This window comes from Lates calcarifer, unplaced genomic scaffold (assembly GCF_001640805.2).
Source record: "Lates calcarifer isolate ASB-BC8 unplaced genomic scaffold, TLL_Latcal_v3 _unitig_4980_quiver_798, whole genome shotgun sequence".
NCBI lineage: Eukaryota > Metazoa > Chordata > Actinopteri > Centropomidae > Lates > Lates calcarifer.
Genome location: NW_026117217.1, coordinates 52,647 through 73,595, shown reverse-complemented (window position 1 = coordinate 73,595; position 20,949 = coordinate 52,647). Strand labels below are relative to the sequence as shown.

At 39.4% G+C, this 20,949-nt stretch overlaps 3 protein-coding genes across 3 annotated transcripts; all 3 read left to right on the top strand.

The window, feature by feature from the left end:
- Window positions 1–1,182: 1,182 nt before the first annotated feature.
- On the top strand, window positions 1,183–2,344 carry LOC108872829 (trace amine-associated receptor 13c-like). The gene is made up of 2 exons (XM_018660711.1): window positions 1,183–1,358; window positions 1,531–2,344. Exons 1-2 carry the CDS (start codon window positions 1,183–1,185, stop codon window positions 2,342–2,344), a joined length of 990 nt encoding a protein of 329 aa, XP_018516227.1.
- Window positions 2,345–6,637: 4,293 nt separating this feature from the next.
- On the top strand, window positions 6,638–7,754 carry LOC108872833 (trace amine-associated receptor 13c-like). The gene is made up of 2 exons (XM_018660717.1): window positions 6,638–6,813; window positions 6,941–7,754. Exons 1-2 carry the CDS (start codon window positions 6,638–6,640, stop codon window positions 7,752–7,754), a joined length of 990 nt encoding a protein of 329 aa, XP_018516233.1.
- Window positions 7,755–11,089: 3,335 nt separating this feature from the next.
- Window positions 11,090–20,156, top strand: LOC108872830 (alpha-tectorin). Its single transcript, XM_051068576.1, has 16 exons — window positions 11,090–11,146; window positions 12,481–12,564; window positions 13,082–13,187; window positions 13,297–13,426; window positions 14,382–14,625; window positions 15,192–15,348; window positions 16,421–16,508; window positions 16,605–16,667; window positions 16,993–17,195; window positions 17,446–17,583; window positions 17,675–17,862; window positions 17,982–18,136; window positions 18,258–18,503; window positions 18,592–18,754; window positions 18,887–18,979; window positions 19,674–20,156. The coding sequence occupies exons 1-15, from the start codon at window positions 11,090–11,092 to the stop codon at window positions 18,977–18,979; spliced, it is 2,115 nt and encodes a 704-aa protein (XP_050924533.1). The 3' UTR covers window positions 19,674–20,156.
- Window positions 20,157–20,949: the final 793 nt, after the last annotated feature.

Below are 20,949 nucleotides of genomic sequence, written 5' to 3'. Positions count from 1 at the left end.
CACTTGTTTTGTTGTCTTTGGACCTGCATAAATGATAGGAGGATGTGATGTGAGTTGGACAGAGTTATTGGATCTCAGTCACAGCTCAATGTGGACACCAGAGACACATATTAATACCTGGTAGTTGCAAATGTAGTCACATTAAAATCAGATGTAGATACAATCTGGGTAGGCAGTCTTAATACAAAGTGTAAATAGAGTCTCTGTGGAACTGGGTAATTTGGGGCATCGACATCTCCATGATTCATGCTTCCTTCTAGGGGTCTTGACCCCTGGATATCTCAGGGAAATAGCTAGACAAACATGATGACAAGATGCTAACTTGGGAGCAGGAAAAGGCAGGAGTCCAGCTGACTTGGGTACAGGAACAGGTACGTGGCTAGCCCATTTGGATGCAAGACAACAGGCCCAATGCTAGCCACTATGAAACTGACTGGAGGTTAACAGAGGCTGTGAATGCTGGAGCTTACTGCAGGCAAATGATCCCCAGACTCATTGTCTGGGCTGAAGGTCTGGAGTTAGCCAACTGACTGGGCTAGCAGGCTGGAAGGCAGGTGGAATGCTAGCAGGCTGAGAGCTAGCTGAATTGAATGCTAGCTGGAGGCAAGCAAGATGAAAGCTAGACAGCAGGTAAAAGAGGTTGGAGGGTATCTGATCCAAGGCTGAGATAGGCCGGTTGCTTGTGGGCCTAATGCTAGCAGAGTGGAAGTCTGGGAAGAAGGCTGGAAGCAAGCAAGCCCATTCCCAGAACCTCATCCTTTTCAGTGGTCTTTACCTTGGTAATGTCTCAGTGCAGCTGTTTGTTTTGCTTTTTCATGTTCTCCTTTCATGCTCTGGCTGTCTGTGGAAGTCACACTCTGGGATTTCACTTTGTGAGGTAAACATGTCCATTTATTATTTTGCCATTATACCAGGGAAATAAAGTGGTTAAAGTGAAAAGTTTTGTGTGTCACTGTACTCGGTGATTGGGGCCTTTTGCTTATACACATATCTGTACCTTTTCCTACCTTGAAAATTATGACTTCAGAAGAACTGGGAGGAGGCACCTCAAGAAAAAATAGCTGTGGGACAAGAAAGAGAAATGGATAACATGGAGAAAAGAGATAAATCAGCTGTATGACAGAGAGGTTTGGTCACAAATCTGCCAGAGCGCAGCAGCATCTCTTCTTATCCTAATCCCTAATGATGGAGACCATGGAAGAAAATGAGCTCTGCTTTCCACAGCTCCTCAACTCCTCCTGCAGAAAGCTAAAGCGCACTCACACTGCGGCTATGTTTATTTACATTCTGCTGTCCTCCATCTCTGTGCTCACTGTAACTCTCAACCTGCTGGTCATCATCTCCATCTCCCACTTCAAGTAGTAAAACATTTAATCAGTTTCTGAAAGTGATGGACAAACAGAAATGAATGGTTCATGGAAAAGAATGTGGAAATTTTCAGATGTGATGATGTGTTGATTTATAATTTTAAACACTGCTTTTAAATTGATGATGAATGATAATACATATGATGTCCCTCTTTCAATCCAGGCAGCTCCACACTCCCACCAACCTCCTCCTCCTCTCTCTGGCTGTCTCAGACTTCTCCGTTGGCCTTCTGTTGTCCTGTGAGAGTCTCCTCTCAGATGGCTGCTGGGATCTCGGTGACCACATGTGTATTCTGTTATCCACCTTAAACTTCATTATGACCTCTTCGTCAGTAGGAGCCATGGTGTTCATATCAATTGACCGTTATGTGGCTATCTGTGACCCTCTGCATTACTCCAACAAAATCACTGTGAAAAGAATTACAATCTGTATTTGTCTTTGTTGGATCACTTCTGTTCTATACAACACACTCATACTGAAGGATAACTTGAATCAACCAGGCAGGCATAATTCCTGCATTGGAGAGTGTTTAGTTGTCATTTACTACATTGAAACAATTGCTGACCTTATTTTGACCTTTATTGGTCCTGTCACTGTCATCATAGTTCTGTATTTGAGAGTATTTGTGGTGGCTGTGTCTCAGGCTCGTGCCATGCGCTCTCATATTGCAACTGTCACACTTCAACATTCAGAGACTGTGTTTGCTAAGAAATCTGAGTTGAAAGCAGCCAGGACTCTTGGTGTTGTTGTAGTTGTGTTTTTGATATGCATCTGCCCATATTACTGCTCCCTTCTTACAGATCACAACACCTTGTTTGATACAACTGTGCCCATATGGGCCTGGCTGATGTTTTTTAACTCTTGTCTAAACCCCCTGATTTATGTTTTTTGTTACCCCTGGTTTGTTAAATCTATTAAGCTCATTGTTACATTTAAGATCCTTGAGCCTGACTCCTGTGAGGCCAGCATACTGTAGAGAGATAATGTGTAGTCACTGACATGACACCTCTTCTGTGAAGAAGGAGTGAAGAAACAAGAACAAGAAATTCCTACTGAGTGAGGCATAGCCTGTATATTTTACTGGGTCATGGACCTAACTCCAGATTATTATCAACAAGTGTTGCCAGCGCAGGATGGGTCTGGTTTAGGAACCAAATGCACTGGTTCATTTTTAATCACTGCACTCTGAAAATCCAAATTTTGTCACTGCATGATGTCACTACAATAAAGCCTTTGAATAATCAACCTCTACACCAGCAAAGGTTTAAGTCAAGTATTTATATCCTTGGGTTTATTATAGGATGTTTAGAACTTGTATTCCAGACTGGTGCTGTTTTTAGTGTTTGAATTTATATTTATAATCTGTTGCTACAACCTGAAAATCAGATCTAAGCAGCATTGTGCTGTTAGTAAATGGACTGCATTTATATAGCACTTTTCTAGTCTTTTCTTGTCCCACTCATACAGCACTTCCAGACAGTGTATCTCTATCACACACATTCACGCCTGATTGAGTCCCAAGTACACTTCAACATGTGGACTGGAGGAGGAACTGTGGAGCAAACCACCAACCTTCTGGTTAGTTAGTGAATGACCTCCTCCACTCTACCACCAGAGCCACATCAGTCTCCTTTAGTGTTGATAAATACTGTATGTCACCGACGTAACACCTCTTCTGTGAAGAAGGAATGCGGTGTGTATCGGTGTTAAAAATGCATTAAAAAGTCTTGACAAATATAAAGTATATGCGTATTTTATAAAGTACTTGCCACAGAAATCTAATGAAAATATGATTATGTTTCATCTTCTCTTTATTCTCTTAATTTGGTGTTATTGCATAACTTAAATATGATATGCTACCTCTCCATTGTTTGCACTGGGCTGGTGTTCTGTTAATGGCCATATGTCAGTCAATAGAATCAGACATAGAGTAAAATGAATTTAAAAGTTCATGGATAACAGAAAGAATATATAGTGAGGGCACATTGAATACAGGAAATAGCACGTTGTGCACATGAAATGTAGTTAGTTTTATTAATACACTTTTTAACTAATTTGTGTGCAAGTTTTAATTCATTCATTCTCACTTTTTTAATTAATTCATGAGCACAAGATAAGTGTAGCTACATAGAACCCTCACTACAGACACCTCTCTCTCTCTGAAGCATATCAGTGTTAAAGTGATTATTAGCCAGCAAGACAGAGTAATTACATTAGTTAAATAGCTTACATAATACTTTAGTTTGTCATTAATCATTAAGATTTATATAGTATATAGTTTATAAAATATCACAACCTCATCAGACTCTCCCACACTTTTAGCTGAAGAGCTGGCTCCTCAGTACTCTCTGACACCTGGCACGTGAGCACTGAAGAGTCAGTGCTAACTGGTGAGCATATCTGGTAATTGTCAGCATAGGGTGGAGGAGAGCCCAGGTTTTACTTAAATTATGTCAATTAGTTAATGGAAGATAATATGAAGGCCAGTATTTCCTGTTCGCCCTCCTTCTTTCTCTCTTTCTCTTTCTCTTTCTCTTTTTCCCTCAAGGAAGATATAATAAAACAAAATCAATCATTCTGTTATCTTATTTTTAAAGATTGGGCTCACACATGCCTGCCTGCTGCAGCAGCCCAGACGTAGATGCACAGGTGAGCACTATGAGTATGGAGTTAATTGTATTGAGTTTGAGCTTTAAACCACTGGAGATTTTTAACATTAACTATCCACTTGTTAGGTCATGACATCATGACCGATAAACATACTATTTCCAGGTCCAACTTCACTGAGGCTCTCATGTTTTCAAGATAGCTTGATACCATACCAGTTAGCATGCTGCTGGCATCAAACGTTGTTTTTAAAATTCCTTCAAAAATTTACACTTATCAAGTGCAAATACTTTCTCTTCTCCTCCTTGTTACAAGGAAAGCAGTAAAGTGACAACTGAATAGGTTTTGTAGACTCAGATGTATTCAAACAACATGGGAAACATCTGTGTAGCATCTTGAAAACAAAGAGAGCCTCGACGAAGTTGCACCAAGAAATAGTATTTGTATTGGCCGTGATGTCAGATTTAACAAATGGATAGTGTCAAAACCGCATCAGACTCTCCTTCACCTCCTTATTAGTTAAAACTTAAGAACAAATGTTTTTTTTGTGAGCTCAACCTTGTAAAAGGTGCCCTCACTATATATATATTTTTTCCCTCTCCATGACCACTCTGGGGCTTCATACACACACATATAAATGTTACAGGATCTTGGCAGGAAATCTACAAATTTAAATTTAAATTTACAAAAAATTTCCTAATCATTGGAAGAAATTATTATACAGTTGGCAGCATAAAAAGATGACAGGAAATCTTGGGAGACAAAAGGGGTACATAACATTCCACAAAGGCCCTGGCCAGATGTTGAAGGAAAGAAAAGACAGGAGGTTAGCTAACTTGGGTGCAGGTCTGAAGACAGTGGGCTAAGTGCTGGCTGAATAGGAATCTGACTGGAGGCTTACAGAGGCTGTGACTGCTGCGCTTGCTGTAGGCAAACGATCCTTAGACTCATTGTTTAGGCTGGAGGCCTGGAGTTAGTCAACTGACAGTCAGATTTGGGGCTAGCAGGCTAAAGGGCGGGGTGAATGTTAGCAGGCCAAAAGCTAGCTGACTTGAATACTGACTGAAAGCTAGCAGGCTGTGATATAAGTGGTGGAGAAAAAGGCTGGTGGCTATCAGGTCCAAGGCTAATTGGCAGGAAGACAGGGTGGTTGCTTTTGGGCCCAATGCTAGCAGAGTGGAAAACAGACTAGAAAGCAGGCTGGAAGTTAGCAGGTCCAATGATTGCTGACTTGGAAGCTGGCTGGCTCAGGAATAGCCTGCCCTAGGCAGACAATGGAAAAGGAGCACATTATGTTACTGTATACAATACCAAATTACGAGAGTTGAGAGAATGTGAAACATAATCACATTTTACTTCATAAAATACACATAATATTTAATATTTATCCAAACTTGAATTTGTAAATTTAGTGACATCAATACATACTTCATTCCCTCTTTGATTCACAGGAGTCAGGCTGCAGTATCCTAAATGTAACAATGAGCTTAATAGATTTAAGAAACCAGGGGTAACAAAAAGAATAGATCAGACAGTTTAGACAAGAGTTAAAATAGAATAGCTAGGTCTTTAACGGTACTGTAACACCAAACAAGGCGTTCTGACTTACAAGAGAGGAACAGTAATATGGGCAAAGGCATGTCAGAAACACAACTACAACAACACCAAGAGTCCTGGCTTAGTATCAGTCACCACAAATACTCCCAGATACTGAACTATGATGACAGTGACAGGACCAATAAAGATTTAAAAGAGGTCAGCAACAGTTAATGACAACCACACACCCTCTAAAACAGGAATAATATCTGCCTGGTTTCAAATTATTGGTCAGTATAAAATGATAAATCAACACATCATCAGATCATCCATCACTATCAGAAACTGATTACATATTTTACTACTTGAAGTGGGAGATGGAGATGATGACCAGCAGGTTGAGAGTTGCAGTGAGCAGAAGAGAGATGGAAGACAGCAGAATGTAAATAAGCAGGCTTCCTGCAGGAGGATTTGAGGAGATTGGGGGATTGAGAGATTAGGATGAGAGGAGATGCTGCTGCGCTCTGGCAGCTTTGAGACCAAACCTCTCCATCATACAGCTGACCCCCCATGCCCTACAGTTTTTTCTCCCCTCTCTATCAAACTGAAGTGTCTCCTCCTTATTCTTCTGAGGGCATCATTTTCATCTTGCACTTCTCTCTGTCCAGGAATGTTTAACTATCACAGTATACAACATTTGGCACAAGTGTGAGTGAAATTTTGCAAAAAATCTACAATAGGCCAACAGAGGTACACAAAGAATGCATAAGAGGGGGGAGGGGGCAGCACCAACCACTGCAGCACCAACCACTGACCTCAGTGAAAGACCATTTAGGCCATGTTCTGGGATTTAACTTTGTAAACAAGTCACAAGACACTGTGACTAATGCTGTGGTATGGTGTAATGTTAATAGGTTAACTGACAGAAGTAAGTGCAAGATGAAAATGGCAACCCACTGAGGAATAGGGAGGAGGCACTTCAGTTTGATGGGAAGGAACAAAAAGGCCTGGGGCATAGAGGACGAGTGGTTGACATGGAGAAAAGCGATAAATCAGCTGTATGACAGGGAGGTTTGGTCACAAATCTGCCAGAGCACAGCAGCATCTTCTCTCATCCTAATCCCCAATGATGGAGACCCTGGAAGTAACTGAACTCTGCTTTCCACAGCTCCTCAACTCCTCCTGCAGGAAGCCAAAGCGCCCTCATACTGAGGCTGTGCTTATTTACATTCTGCTGTCCTCCATTTCTGTGCTCACTGTAACTCTCAACCTACTGGTCATCATCTCCATCTCACACTTCAAGTAGTAAAATATATAATCAGTTTCTGATAGTGATAGATGATTGGATGATTTGTTGACTTATAATTTTAAACACTGCTTTTTAAATTTTACATATGGATACCATCTGATTGATTCTTTTTCAATCTAGGCAGCTGCACACTCCCACCAACCTCCTCCTCCTCTCTCTGGCTGTCTCAGACTTCTTTGTGGGCCTCCTGATGTCCTTTCAGATTCTCCTCTCAGATGGCTGCTGGTTTCTTGGTGACCACATGTGTATTCTGTACGGTGTTTTAGACTTCATAATTACCTCTGCTTCAGTGGGAAACATGGTGCTCATATCAATTGACCGTTATGTGGCTATCTGTGACCCTCTGCATTACCCCAACAAAATCACTGTGAGAGGAATTACAATCTGTATTTGTCTTTGTTGGTTCTGTTCTGTTCTATACAACACTCTCACACTGAAGGATAACGTGAATCAATCAGGCAGGTATAATTCCTGCATTGGAGAGTGTTTAGTTGTCATTAATTACATTGCAGGAGTTGCTGACCTTATTTTGACCTTTATTGGTCCTGTCACTGTCATCATAGTTCTGTATCTGAGAGTATTTGTGGTGGCTGTGTCTCAGGCTCGTGCCATGCGCTCTCATATTATAGCTGTCACACTTCAACATTCAGAGTCTGTGTTTGCCAAGAAATCTGAGTTGAAAGCAGCCAGGACTCTTGGTGTTGTTGTAGTTGTGTTTCTGATGTGTCTTTGCCCATATTACTGTTCCTCTCTTGTAGGTCAGAACACCTTGTTTGATACAACTGTGCCTTTAGAGACCTGGCTGTTCTATTTTAACTCTTGTCTAAACCCTCTAATCTATGCTTTTTGCTACCCCTGGTTTGTTAAATCTGTGAAACTCATTGTTACATTTAAGATCCTTGAGCCTGACTCCTGTGAGGCCAGCATACTGTAGAGAGATAATGTGTAGTCACTGACATGACACCTCTTCTGTGAAGAAGGAGTGAAGAAACAAGAACAAGAAATTCCTACTGAGTGAGGCATAGCCTGTATATTTTACTGGGTCATGGACCTAACTCCAGATTATTATCAACAAGTGTTGCCAGCGCAGGATGGGTCTGGTTTAGGAACCAAATGCACTGGTTCATTTTTAATCACTGCACTCTGAAAATCCAAATTTTGTCACTGCATGATGTCACTACAATAAAGCCTTTGAATAATCAACCTCTACACCAGCAAAGGTTTAAGTCAAGTATTTATATCCTTGGGTTTATTATAGGATGTTTAGAACTTGTATTCCAGACTGGTGCTGTTTTTAGTGTTTGAGCCAGGTTTTGGATTTAAGTGTATCCCACACTCTCAAAGAGGTTAAAAAAAGTAGCCTAATTTATATTTATAATCTGTTGCTACAACCTGAAAATCAGATCTAAGCAGCATTGTGCTGTTAGTAAATGGACTGCATTTATATAGCACTTTTCTAGTCTTTTCTTGTCCCACTCATACAGCACTTCCAGACATAGTGTATCTCTATCGATTTTGTAAAGCCTACAGCAATATGCTGATGCACATCTCCTGACAGCAGGTAACAAAAGTGAACGCAGCATATGCAACAAAGTTCTCCAAGACAATTAAGAGCCAGATTTCTTCATTTACAAGTGCAAAGGCTTGTCTTCCCTCATATTCTGAAACGTGTGAAATCCAAGCACTGATCTGTCCTTCCTAACACACATATTAAGCTCTATTTCAAATTGACTCTGAAAAACAAGGAATGTGAGTCAAAAGTAGCTATATGCACCCATGAAAATAAGGTGTCTTTTATTTATTTATCTATTTATTGATTTTACTTCGATTTGGAGTTAACATGTTTTTATGTTTGTGTGCATGTGTGTGCATGTGTGTTTTTGCCCTACAAGGATGCTTGTGCATAAAGTGATGTTATGTAACCCTAATTTTTGTGCTTAGTTTGTAACTGGTTGGCCACACCTGGGCTTTACAGCTGTCAGAGTTCTACCCTGGAGGTAAAATTCATTTGTGACACCACTAATGTGGCAGTTCCATTATTGTGACACCAATAATGGAACTGCTAAACTCTGTCCTGCCCTGTTACATTCCAGACTTGATCTCTTCAGATTTGAACTGAACATTTGAGTTTTAGGATGGTTTACTTTTGTCTTAAAACTAAATATAGACAAACAGTATAACAGAGTCTATTCTATTCTGGACCAAAGAAATTAAGACTACTTTAACCCCTGATTGTAACTACAATTATACAGATTTTTACTCAAAGCATCAACATGGCTTTAATATTGAAGTGAAGGCCATGTCAGTACTCTGTATCATCATTGCTGTATTTTACAATCTATGCTATAAAATTTTCATTAACATAAGGATCTTTACACTGCATTTGTTTATGACAAGTGAGAGGTTTAATATTTACATGTTAAATAAGTCAGCTAAATAAGTTGCCGTGCTCTTTCAAAATAGACCTTATGATGACAGTAATGAGGCACTGATAAGAGAGACACCTGACATTGTCAAGTTGTAATCACACTCTAACTCTCAGTTAATTATGGTGTAGGCTATTTGGAAGCAGGAATGTTCCGTGACAGAAGCCAGTTTGGGAGGATAAAAGGTCACAAGAAACTGTGAGAATTTCATCTCTCTGCTGGAGCGTAAACATGTATATAGTTAGAAAGGTAGGCAAAGATTGTGCTGCATCTTTCACACACAGAGACGAGGCAGAGAGGGCTGAAGCATCCAGTGAGACATCTCTTCAACCACAAAGCTGCTTCATTTCCCTTAAATTCTTCCAGAAGGTAAGAAAAGCTGGAAACCACTGACTCACACTGTCTTTTTTAAAGCTCTGAATCTCCCAAAATCTTTTGGGATAAAATATTGAGAAGAAAAAAATCAGTCAATGAGGAGTCATTTCTCAAGTTTAAAATAAACACAACAAAACAAAACAAACAAAAACAACAACAACAAAAAACAGGAATTTTAAATAGGAAAATAAACATGCATTTCTGCCACACTGATAATCAGAACATTTTGCAGAAGAAGTGATATTTGCACACCTATAGACCTTCAGGTAGGGTGGAAACTGCACCCAAATTACTTTGACAGTTAATTCAGGTTTACACTGAAATTACAGCATTTATGTCTTTGAAAAATTCAGATAGGATGTTGGTTAACTGCAGATCTAGAAAATGTATTTCTTTATGTTCTTTTATTATTAAAAAATGGAAATACTATAATTTTAGATGGTGCCATAGAATAAGATATTCATAACAGAATAAAATATTTTGTTTCTGTTAGCATTAAGGTTGAAGTCAGGCTGGGACATGGTCATAAAGAATGAGTGAACTTATTTAGTCACCACAGAAGAGCATCTAACACAATCCATTTAAACTCTCAACTAAAAATCCATCCATTTGTGCTTTCTCTCTACCACTTGTTCTCTCAGCGATTTTAAAAATGCTGAGGAGAAACATTAAAATTCAAATACTGCCGGTAGGTATTTTGTAAGATGACATTTAGATCATTGAGTATGTATACCAGCTTTCATTCTTCTGTCTGGAAAAACTTTAAGTGTGACTTCATAGGTATGATTACTCCAACTGTGTTTCAGGACCTTGTCAGCAGACCACCAGCATGTTCTGCTTCATACTGTACCTGGCTGCATTCAGCATGCTGACAGGTAAGAAGCCTTCACCAGTAACAACACAGCCACACTGACTTTATTCACACTGCATCCATTTTCTCAACTGCAGTTGAAATATTAAATATTATATGATGAATAATGTACTGTCTAGTATGCATGGACACCCTACATACCCACTCCACCCCAAGTTTAGAAGACAGCAACACTAATCCTATATGAAACACAAAACAGGAAGCACAAACTTTTTTTGTAATACAACTCCCCAAGTAGCCAGCTGTAGAGGTGCTGGCAGGCAGTTTTTGTTACTTCTGGACATAGCCAGGCTAACTGTTTTCACCAGTCTCCAGTCTGTGCTAAGCCAAGCCAACCAGCTGATGGCTGTAGCTTTATATTTACTACACAGATATGAGAGTGATATCAATCTTTCTATCTTGGAAAGAAAGCAAATAGGTATATTTCCCGAAATGTCTGACCCTTTAATTTCAGTCACAGAGGAATGAGGCTACATGGTAAAGGAACTGGTCTTCCTCAGGTTTATTGGTGTAAGAATACATATATTTCTCACAAAGCATGTCTCTGTAACAACAGGCACTGGTGCAGCAAGACAGACTTTTACCAGTTCTGGCGAGATGAACATTGCCTCGTGCCCCATCACCTATTATGGACAGAAATATGACAGAGTATATGTGAGTAATCTAAAGTCATATTTTTACAACATATAAATGTGTTTCCACCTACTGTGATTATTGTCCCTTTGTATGCACCTTTGGTGGAGATAATCTCTGCAGATTGATGAAACATAAGGAGCAGAATAAGATGAACTAATTGATGTTAAACTAGACTATGGAATTTTTGAACAGCTTCTGGAAAAGATGATGCTTGACTGCATTGATGGCTGCCAAAAAAAAAAAAAGAACATCATTGCTGGAAATGCTGCAAACTAATCAGTATTGCTAGAATAAATTTGTGTGAAGAAGTAGATGAAATTGTCTGAGGTGAAAAGGGGCTGAAAGATAAAACATGCCATGACAGGGGTTTATTTGGAAAAAAAAAAAAAAAAATCTAATAGAATGATTAAATATTCTCACAATTACCATAATTTTTTTGCTTATATTGTGAAAATCTATACTAGTGTGTGTGTGTGTGTGTGTGTGTGTGACAGAAACTATTAATTAGACAGATATTATTAACTATTAATGGCTAAATGTCTGTCAGCTGTGTGTAGCTAACTCCAATTAAGGTTTCCATCATGGTGGAACCAGCTTTTCTCTCCCCAAGGGACATTCAGACTTAAATGAGATTTGGCTTGGGGCACCTCTTTAACTCCTGCTAGTCAGTCAACAACCATAACTCCTATCACCAAAGTTTTTACACTGTGAGCAACACAAAACTTTGCTGCACGCATCTGCACAATTCTGTGCTTTTGTTGTCAAAAATGTGGAAAATAAAGTTTAAAAGGGGGTTTCTGTTTTGTTTCTGTTGGCTCTCAAATGATTGAAGGTTTTTTGAAATGATATTTGGTGTCATCAAATAAGAAAGTTTCATTTAATACATTTAATAAATTAACAAATATTTTTGCTGTTGTAATTTATTGGCTGTGCCCCCTCCTTTTGTACAGGTGGCCTTCAATGAAAGCAGATTTACAGTTTGCTTCAATGGCGAATACAAACCTGGTATCAAAAATGACTGTATTGTGATGTCTGGAGGAACAGCTGACAGAGGTGACTTGGCAATACTTACAAAAGAAATACCAACTGGATCTGGGGTCCACAAACTTCTGCCAAACCTCAAGGGTGCTGGGAAATGTGTCAACATCATCCCCTTAAAAGACAGTCAACAATATGAGGGGAGTATTTTTTAGTTTCATTTCTGTGACTTATTTGACCTCTGTAAGTGACAGTTGTTTTTTAAATGGAATAATACATCTGATCAGAAGACATATTACAAATCACAGTCTTTTCTACAAATTTTACACCTCATCTTAGTAGTCTCTGAATTTTGTCCATATTCCTGTTTTCAGATTGAACAAATTGAACTTGGCAACTTTGGGACACAATCAATTCTGGCAATCAAGACTTATTCTGGATACACACATGTTGATGTGGTAAGTGTAATAATCATAAAAGTATGGATGATTTGAAACATAAATGTATCATGAGCAAGCACTAGGTGACAGTGGCAAGGAAAAACTTCCTTTTAAGAGGCAGAAACCTCAAGCAGAACTGGACTCAGGGTGGGCAGCCATCTGCCTTGACCAGTTGGGTTAAGAAGGAGAGGTGGGGGTAGAGAATACAGTTCACCTAGGGTTGGGAGATATCACAATACTGGACTAGCATTATCTGTGTACTTTCTATCCTGTCCATATCCATTTGAAATCAGAAATTGGATTATGCTTTTGCTTTGATGCATGTTCTTGGCAAAACGTTTTGAAAGAGGGGAGTTGAATTTTGATAATACACATTTTTCTGTCTTCAAATGGAAATAATCAAAACAGAAATGGGGGTGGATGGCTAGTGATTTCACAGGAAATGCTCCATGAAGTCTTTCCACAAACACGTAATAATCAATTAATCTAATTTATAATTTTAAACAACTACTACGTTTTTTTTGGCACTTTCTAGGAGGCAGATGCACAAGTCAATGGCCTCACAGTTTCTAAACAGAAGTTCCAGACAGCTGAAACGAATAAAGGGGTCATCACAGATGTGAGCGGATGCAGACTTTCAGGTTAGTGAGTCCAGTGGTTCCTAAAATGCAATTTTAGGCCTCTAAAGAAAAGTCGTAATATTCAAAATTGCGGTTAGTAACAACCTCATAAACCTTTCCAAACTCCTAGGTGTTGTTTATAAGACAAATACGACAGCAAGGGACCCAAACACCTGTTCTACAGTAACCTGTGACGTGAGCGGAGTCGCTCGTGCCGTCAGTGATTGTGGACCCATGGAGCGTTGCCAAGGCGATGGCAGGTAAATATTTGAGGAAATGATAAATAGGAAAGGAAATGTCTCCCTCACATGACAAGAAAACAAAAAGTCTGCTTAGTTATTTATCCTACAACTATAATTGGAGAACGGTTTGTGTACGTTTTCCCACTTCGGTTGTTCCGTATATACTGTGTAACATACAGGAATACGGTGAGAAGGCTCATGTTGAGTTCAACGCTGCTGCATCTGAGGTGCTCACAGGTTTACTTTGCTAATGTATTTATTTGAATAAACGCCGTGCCTAAACAGAAGGAAACAAGAAGTCGGCAGATTTGCGCGAACAACTCATCAAACAATAGTTTTGTTTTCCTTTTTGTTTCTTTTAACCCTTTCAACTTATAGGCTACATTAGCACGACATGAAAATTTCTATGCATCCCCTCATCTCCAGGGGAAAGAAGGCAAAAACTACGTAGCTATGTGAGAAATAATAAATATGACCATAATATTAAAATACAGTATTATTCATACACTATTATGTGTATCTCTGTGTGTTTTTCAAAAACATGCCATGCACATTTTACATTTACCTTCTCAGCCTTATAGCCAGGTGCAAATAGGAGAACAAGGGCAGACCAGAGCACTGTGTTTGTGCCACAGACTTATACAGTTACGTCGACATCTACTGGCCTATCATGCATATCACTGCGTTTACAGTCATTTTTGCAGATCAGTGTGGACGAAGGTCGTTGTTGAATGCGCAACTTTAGAAAAATACATTTGGGTAGCGCAATTTTTCACGAGATTCAATCATAAAAAGAAACATAATGGACTATGCAAACAAAACAGATATAGTTCTTATGTATTTTTCCATGCCAAACATTATTGTAATTTCTCCTGATTTGTTTGTTTTTCTTCTTTTATCTTGAGTTGTATTCATTACCAAACACTGATGATGTTAATTTCTTATTGTATATGTTCTTACCCAACTCCACCAGTTGCGTCTGGAACACCATGTGCACTGTGATCGGATCTACTGTCATCGATTTTGTCGGTGGGACTCATTCTGTCCCAGACCGCTGTGGGTATACTCTGATGAGATCTACACCTATTCTAGGCTTCCAGGTGCTGGGAGTGTTTCAGGAAAGACGCCGTCAAGATGTTAGTTTTTTAGACCGTGTGATACTGCAGCTGGACGAGGCAGATGTTCAGATCTCTCTGGAACAAGGTAGCAGAGTTCGGGTGAGTTACTGCCCCAACTACACCACTAATATCACTGAATCAAGTAATCTTCACATTGTTGCATTCAGAAATCACCACGATCCAATCAATCGATGATGTCTAGTAACCTACAATTAAGATAGTGACTGGTTAAGGTGGTTAATGGCCTCCAGAGTACGGTGCACATTTTGTAGCCAAAGACAAAACAGAAATAATTCAAAAACAGGTATTTGAACGGCATGAAAATTGACCATTGCACATAGCAAGACAAAATTATACAGGCTCAGAATCACAATTCATTAAAATAGCTGATATTCATGTGAAAAAAAGTATTTTTTCCTCATTGTTACAACACATTATGTGTCAGTGTCTTTTAGTTCAATTGACAATCAGGTGTAAATTCAAATAAGCACAAGCTGATGACAGACACACAGTTTGATTTCAGCACAGAGACATCTATAATCATGTTGACAAAAATCACTGAGGCTTCAGCAAAAACATCCTGTACTGTATGTGTGCACACAGCGTCATTGTGAATTTGTGGTGTTTATGTGTCTCCTCCACTTTGGTCCTCTGCTGTGATGAAGGTGAACAATAAAGTTTTGATGCTCAACACCACGGCTCAGGTGGTCCACGGTGTGGAGCTCACCAAGGACCAGACAGGAGTGACTGCTAAGATATCAGCCTCCAATTACACAGTTTCTGTCCTCTTTGATGGCACCACCTCACTGATCCACATGAAAGGTACACATAATTTAAACAATTAAGGCTAAAGGCAACCACAGAAACTGTGGGTCATATCATATTCCCCTATACTCCCTCATTCAAAGATATAGCCTTTCATGTTCAGTAAAGTAATTATAGTTGGAATTGTTTTCCTGAACAATGGCAGCTCTCTCCTTGCAGATGAGACAGGAAAACCCTTAATGGTCTTGAAAACCCACTCAAGTGTTTTCGGTTATTCTGGCTAATTAGACTAATCTCTGCTCAGGTTGAAGGTGAACAGAGCTATGTAGGGAGAATTATGTGTGGTATCAAATTCATCCAGCCCTAACAAGGCTGCAGCACAGCTAATGGGGGAGTCACAAAAAAAATATCACAAAACCTAAATAAGAGAAGAGATGAGAGATAGTTTGGAAGCTTTAAAAGAGTTAAGTTTAAATATCATGTTGTGATTATTCCCTATTGTCAGTAAATATGCCCTCTGAATTTGCCCTATGATATACCAAGGGTTTACAAAAGCTGCTTAAGTAATGATTGAGCAAGGTGACATCATCAAATGTAGACAATTCAAATGCTTCAATTCTAAACAGAAAGCCTAGTTTGTTGATTTCTAAGTATTTGTATGGAGAGTGATATGGGTACCATTTAGAGTTCTGATAGCAGAATAGTGACAGTGGAGGATGTGAGGAATGCTGTGGACTTCTTCTTCTGTGCATTTAAAAAAAGTCTGTGATTAATTTGGAAAGAATCAAAGGCAGACTGACAATGAATTATTGAGTGATTGAAAATAATAGGCATAATCCAGTTTTTGCCTCTTTCTTAGTATATTTTGTTGTTACTATTCTTTGCTAAATACTGAATTGCATGCATGTTAGAATATGAAACTGTTTTTATGGTAAATATCAAATGTTTGTGTTAATCTCTGGACTAACAAGATGATCTAATGTGAGATGCTAATGCTTATGCTTTAATCAACTTGAATCAGCACATGTACTGATCTGCTCAACCCTATCGGGAGGCTTTGTGTTGTGTTAAAATCAATGAATACCAGCTGATCCACAATTATTCATCTTTCTCTCCTGAAATTTGTCAGGTCCAAGTGGAGCACCCATGCATGGTTTATGTGGCCATTCCAGCAGGACTTTAAGTGAAGAGAAGGCCTCTGAACACAGCGCCTCCGGGTAAGACCTCAGACACAATGTCCTGTGGACTCCTACTGACTATTTGTAAAAAGTTGTTATCTAGTATTTTATATTATGTTGTTTGTTGCCCCACAGCTGTGAGATACAGTATGATGATGATGCTGACAGTACAATCAACTGCAACGCCACGACTGAATGGTAAACACCTGTAAACACAGACAGAAACACTTTTTGATTTATAAACAGGAAACTTTACCCACTATGACATGCTACATTTTTCATGTGGTGAACTCTTTTAAACAGTAATGGATTTGGAACCTAGACACTAGAACTCAGTATCTACTGTCTTTTGTTTGAGAACCATTCTTGTGTTGTACATAACACCATGTTTCATCTCACAAAATAACACTAAATAATAGCAGTTATACACAGTGCTACTAAGAAAATCCCTTTGTTTCGTGCCTTACTTTCTCTGTTGAATGGTCTTTCTGTCTCATTTTCCTCCTCTGCATCGCTGGAACAGGTGTAATCTCTTGAAGCAGGCTCCCTTCACTGCTTGTAACTTGCATATTGACCCAGAGCCCTTCATAAGTGCCTGCACACAAACATTGTGCAAATACCCTGCAGTGGATGGTCTCAAATGCCAGTTCCTGGAGGCTTATGCCAGAGCCTGCAGCCACCACAGCAACATCAGGATGGAGGGATGGAGGTCAAAGTCCAGCTGCTGTAAGGCTGTCTTTCAGTATCTTCTGTCATGTGTCAAAATGAGATAAGACAGTTTTGCAAAGTTGTTCTCATAATGCACCTGCAAAGCTCAGTACTGGAACTGAAATATTATCCACCCCAACTCTGAATCAATTCCAGGTCTGATTTGTTAACCCTAGATGTGAATCAGAATCATATACATGGGAAATTTTTTTAATGCATTTTAAAACTTTATGGATTCCTTGATTTATCTGTCTGTATGTGGTTGCAGCTGATTTCCGTCAGGACCTCTGTCAGGACCAGTTCTGCAGTGCTCATGAGTTCTGTGGTGAAAAGAGCAAAGGTGGGGAAGCTCGCTGTCTCTGCCGGGCCAGTTTTGCCTCTAAATACAAATCAACAAGCACCTTTGGTGAGTCAGCTATGACACAAGGGCATCTGTGCTGTTGTAAGTTGATTGGACAAAAGCTAAGTGAACATAATGGTTTGTAATGTGGGTTTAGGTGAGCCAACGATCTGCACGCAGAAGTCTGCTTCAGTAACTCTGGCTAAATGTCTCTTGGAGGACAAAGGCATCGACTACTCTGTCTTACACCTCAATGACCAGGCCTGCAAAGGTGAAATGGACAACCTGACCCACATGGTGACGTTCAGCTTCAACAGCAGCAACACTTGTGGTACAGTGGTCATGGTAGGTGCTCTGCTGGAGCCTAAAATGTTAATATTTATTTAATAGAATCTACAAATGAACGAACTTAGATGCACCTGAATGTGCAGTAACAATGTCTGTGTCCCTGTGTATCCCTGTAGTCAAACAACAGCCAGATTATCTACAAGAATACCATAGTGACACGGAACAGCTCCATGTTTGGCCTAATCAACCGTCACAGCCCAGTGCATATTGACTTCTCCTGTTTTTACAGTCAGCCTGATGTCAAGAGCTTGGGTATCACACTCAAACACAGGTGTGTGGTGGGTGTGTAGTATGTAGCTCCAGAGGCGTCACCTTTTGTTACCAAGAGAAAGCCTAGTATAGTTAGGACATGCGTGAGTGGAGGAGCACTGAATTATGTCTTTTCTCTCCAGCTCTGTGATCCAGCAGATTTCCTCTGGAGAATGGAATTACAGTCTCACCATGAAGGCCTATACCAGCCCTGACCGCATGCAAGCTATCCAGTCAAACAGTGACATTGCCCTGGATGAAAAAATCTGGGTGGAGCTAAAGACAGATGGGCTTGACGGAAAAATGGTTGTTATAGTGACTGACTCCTGCTGGGCGACCAATCAGCCTTCACCAAGCGGAAGCCTGAGATATGACCTCATCATTAATGGGTAAAACTCAAGGAGATGCCCTTGATCAAACTTGTCCTTGTTGTTTCTGGCCAGTCCCAGTCATGTGTGCTCTCCTGTCTTTGAGCAGCTGCCCTAACCCTGCTGACCAGACGGTGAAGGTGGAGGGCAATGGACAGGAAACATCCAACTACTTCTCTTTCAACACATTTCAGTTCTCTGGCAAGACTGGTGATGTCTACTTGCACTGCAAAGTAGAGCTGTGTGTCAGGCAGAGTAATTCCTGCATTCCGGTATGCCCTGTCACTATATTCACATAAATACATGAATAAATGTGTAAATAGTTAAATTTAAGAATATTGGGACAGCCCTGTGTGGACCTGAACCCTAAAACTGAATGTCTCTGTCTTTTAATCGCCTCACAGAGGTGCAGCCATGGTGAGAGAAGGCGCAGATCTGTCATGTCAAAATACAAGGATGAAAACCCTGCCTTCATCAACTTGGCCTGGACTTATTAAGTAAGTGCAGCTCTCCTATTGAATAATAGCATCAGAGCAAAATTTCCAGATCATCGTTGTGAAAACTATGCATCTCGATAACTTTTCAGGTAATCCAATGGGTTCTTAAATATGGTTTCAAAAGGGGACCTGGCTCAGCCCTGTCTCTAACCCCACCTCTTGAATAGACACAACACTAAACCGCACCATTGTGTTCTGAAACCCATTATTTTCAATAGTTTGTCACTGCGGTGAGCAAAAGCACAGATGTGCCCGCTTGGCAAGCTTGCATGTAATCCCATACCACTTGTTGCAGGATTCTATATTCTTCTTGTTGCCAAAAACTAAACACTTCCAGTTTGAATTGATGTCATGTGGATTTAAATGTGGAGACAGAACTTGGAAGCAGAGCAAAACAAGTGCTACCAGCTCTATCAAAAGAAGAATCATTACTGTGTGAGCATGCAGCAGGACATTGCTAAAAGAGCATTCAATCTTCCCCAGTCATCCTAACACCCCTATCATCTTCAGTTTTTACAAGCATTGCATAATATAACAATAAAAAGCAAAGATAAGTGAAAGTGTGGCTTGAGCTGTGACATCCAACTGTTTTTCATTTCCCTGCCATTTTGAAGAAGGTGCATCTGTATTAATTTATATTTATTTATATTTTATATAACAACTAACTAAAACTTGGATTTGGTTATTGTTTTAGGTTTCCATGGAGACTTGTACTAACCAAGAAGCTCAGGACAAAATAATTCCTGTTTTCTCCTGATGAAGAGTCTGTGATCAGTTATCTCTGAAGTGAATCTGTGCTAGCACAAATAAATGTAATAATGTCTTGTTTCGGGTTGTTTCCCTTCACAGGGTGAAAATTATTTCTGCAGTTTTGGAGAGGCTACTAATTTGATTAACGGCACCAAGCAATACTTGATAAGTAACAACATATACCTTGATACCGTAAGATCTCTGGGCAAATCTTGTATGGAATATAAGTAGCTGGCCCCTCTTGAGGAATTTGCAGATTATAGACAAAACAGACATGCAAAGTTGATTATATAAAGATTTGGTGAATGGTGAATATCCATTGTCCCTGTAGGGTTTTGTTGCAATCTTTGGAACCCTCACTGCTAGTTACAGGCATCCCAAGTTTGGACAAAGTTGCAATGAACAATGTGGGATTTTCTATGCTTTATCTACCTTTATTATGATAGCTTATAATCAATAAAGGCATTGATTGAATGTTATATGGAATTTGTGTTTTTTGTTACACAATCACAGGCCTAATTCTTTCTGCTGTGTCCTCATACTTATTTATGCGCTACTGAAGATTAGAGGTATAATAGTCCACTATTATCAGATATGATGGAGTACAGTTCATCAAACATTTTGGGAAATATTTTTGTGGTGGCGGAATGACCAGCACTATGAAGGACAAAATATGATGGAAGTATAAATAAATAAATGCAAAATAAATACATTTGGTAATGTAAAATGCTATTTCTACATTTATTTATTTATTTGTACTTATGTTTTGTCCTTCATACAGCACGAGCAGCGCTCTGACAGTTTGTTATTTTCCCTGATGCCTCTTTCCTAATTTTTTTGGCCTTTTCAGTGCAAATTGGAATAACTGGTGCTAGTTACTAGTCCATGTTTGTTTTGGTACAAGAGCACATTAAATTTTGCATTGCCACCACTCCAGTTGTGACTAATCAGTTGATTGGTGTGTCGTACTCATCGTAAGGATTATGTCTCTTCACAGTGGAAGACTAAAAAACCTCAGCTTATCCTAAGATTTGTTGCCAGCTTAAATAAATATTTGTGATCAATGAGAGGATCATTACATATCTGTCTCATCTGTCCTGTGATAAGGTTGTAATTCTGAGCCAATTAGCTTGTAGCCTTTAAAATACCAAGGTATGCTTTGTCTACCTTTGTTATGATACTGTATAATAAATACAAAACAGAAATGTATTGAAAGATTA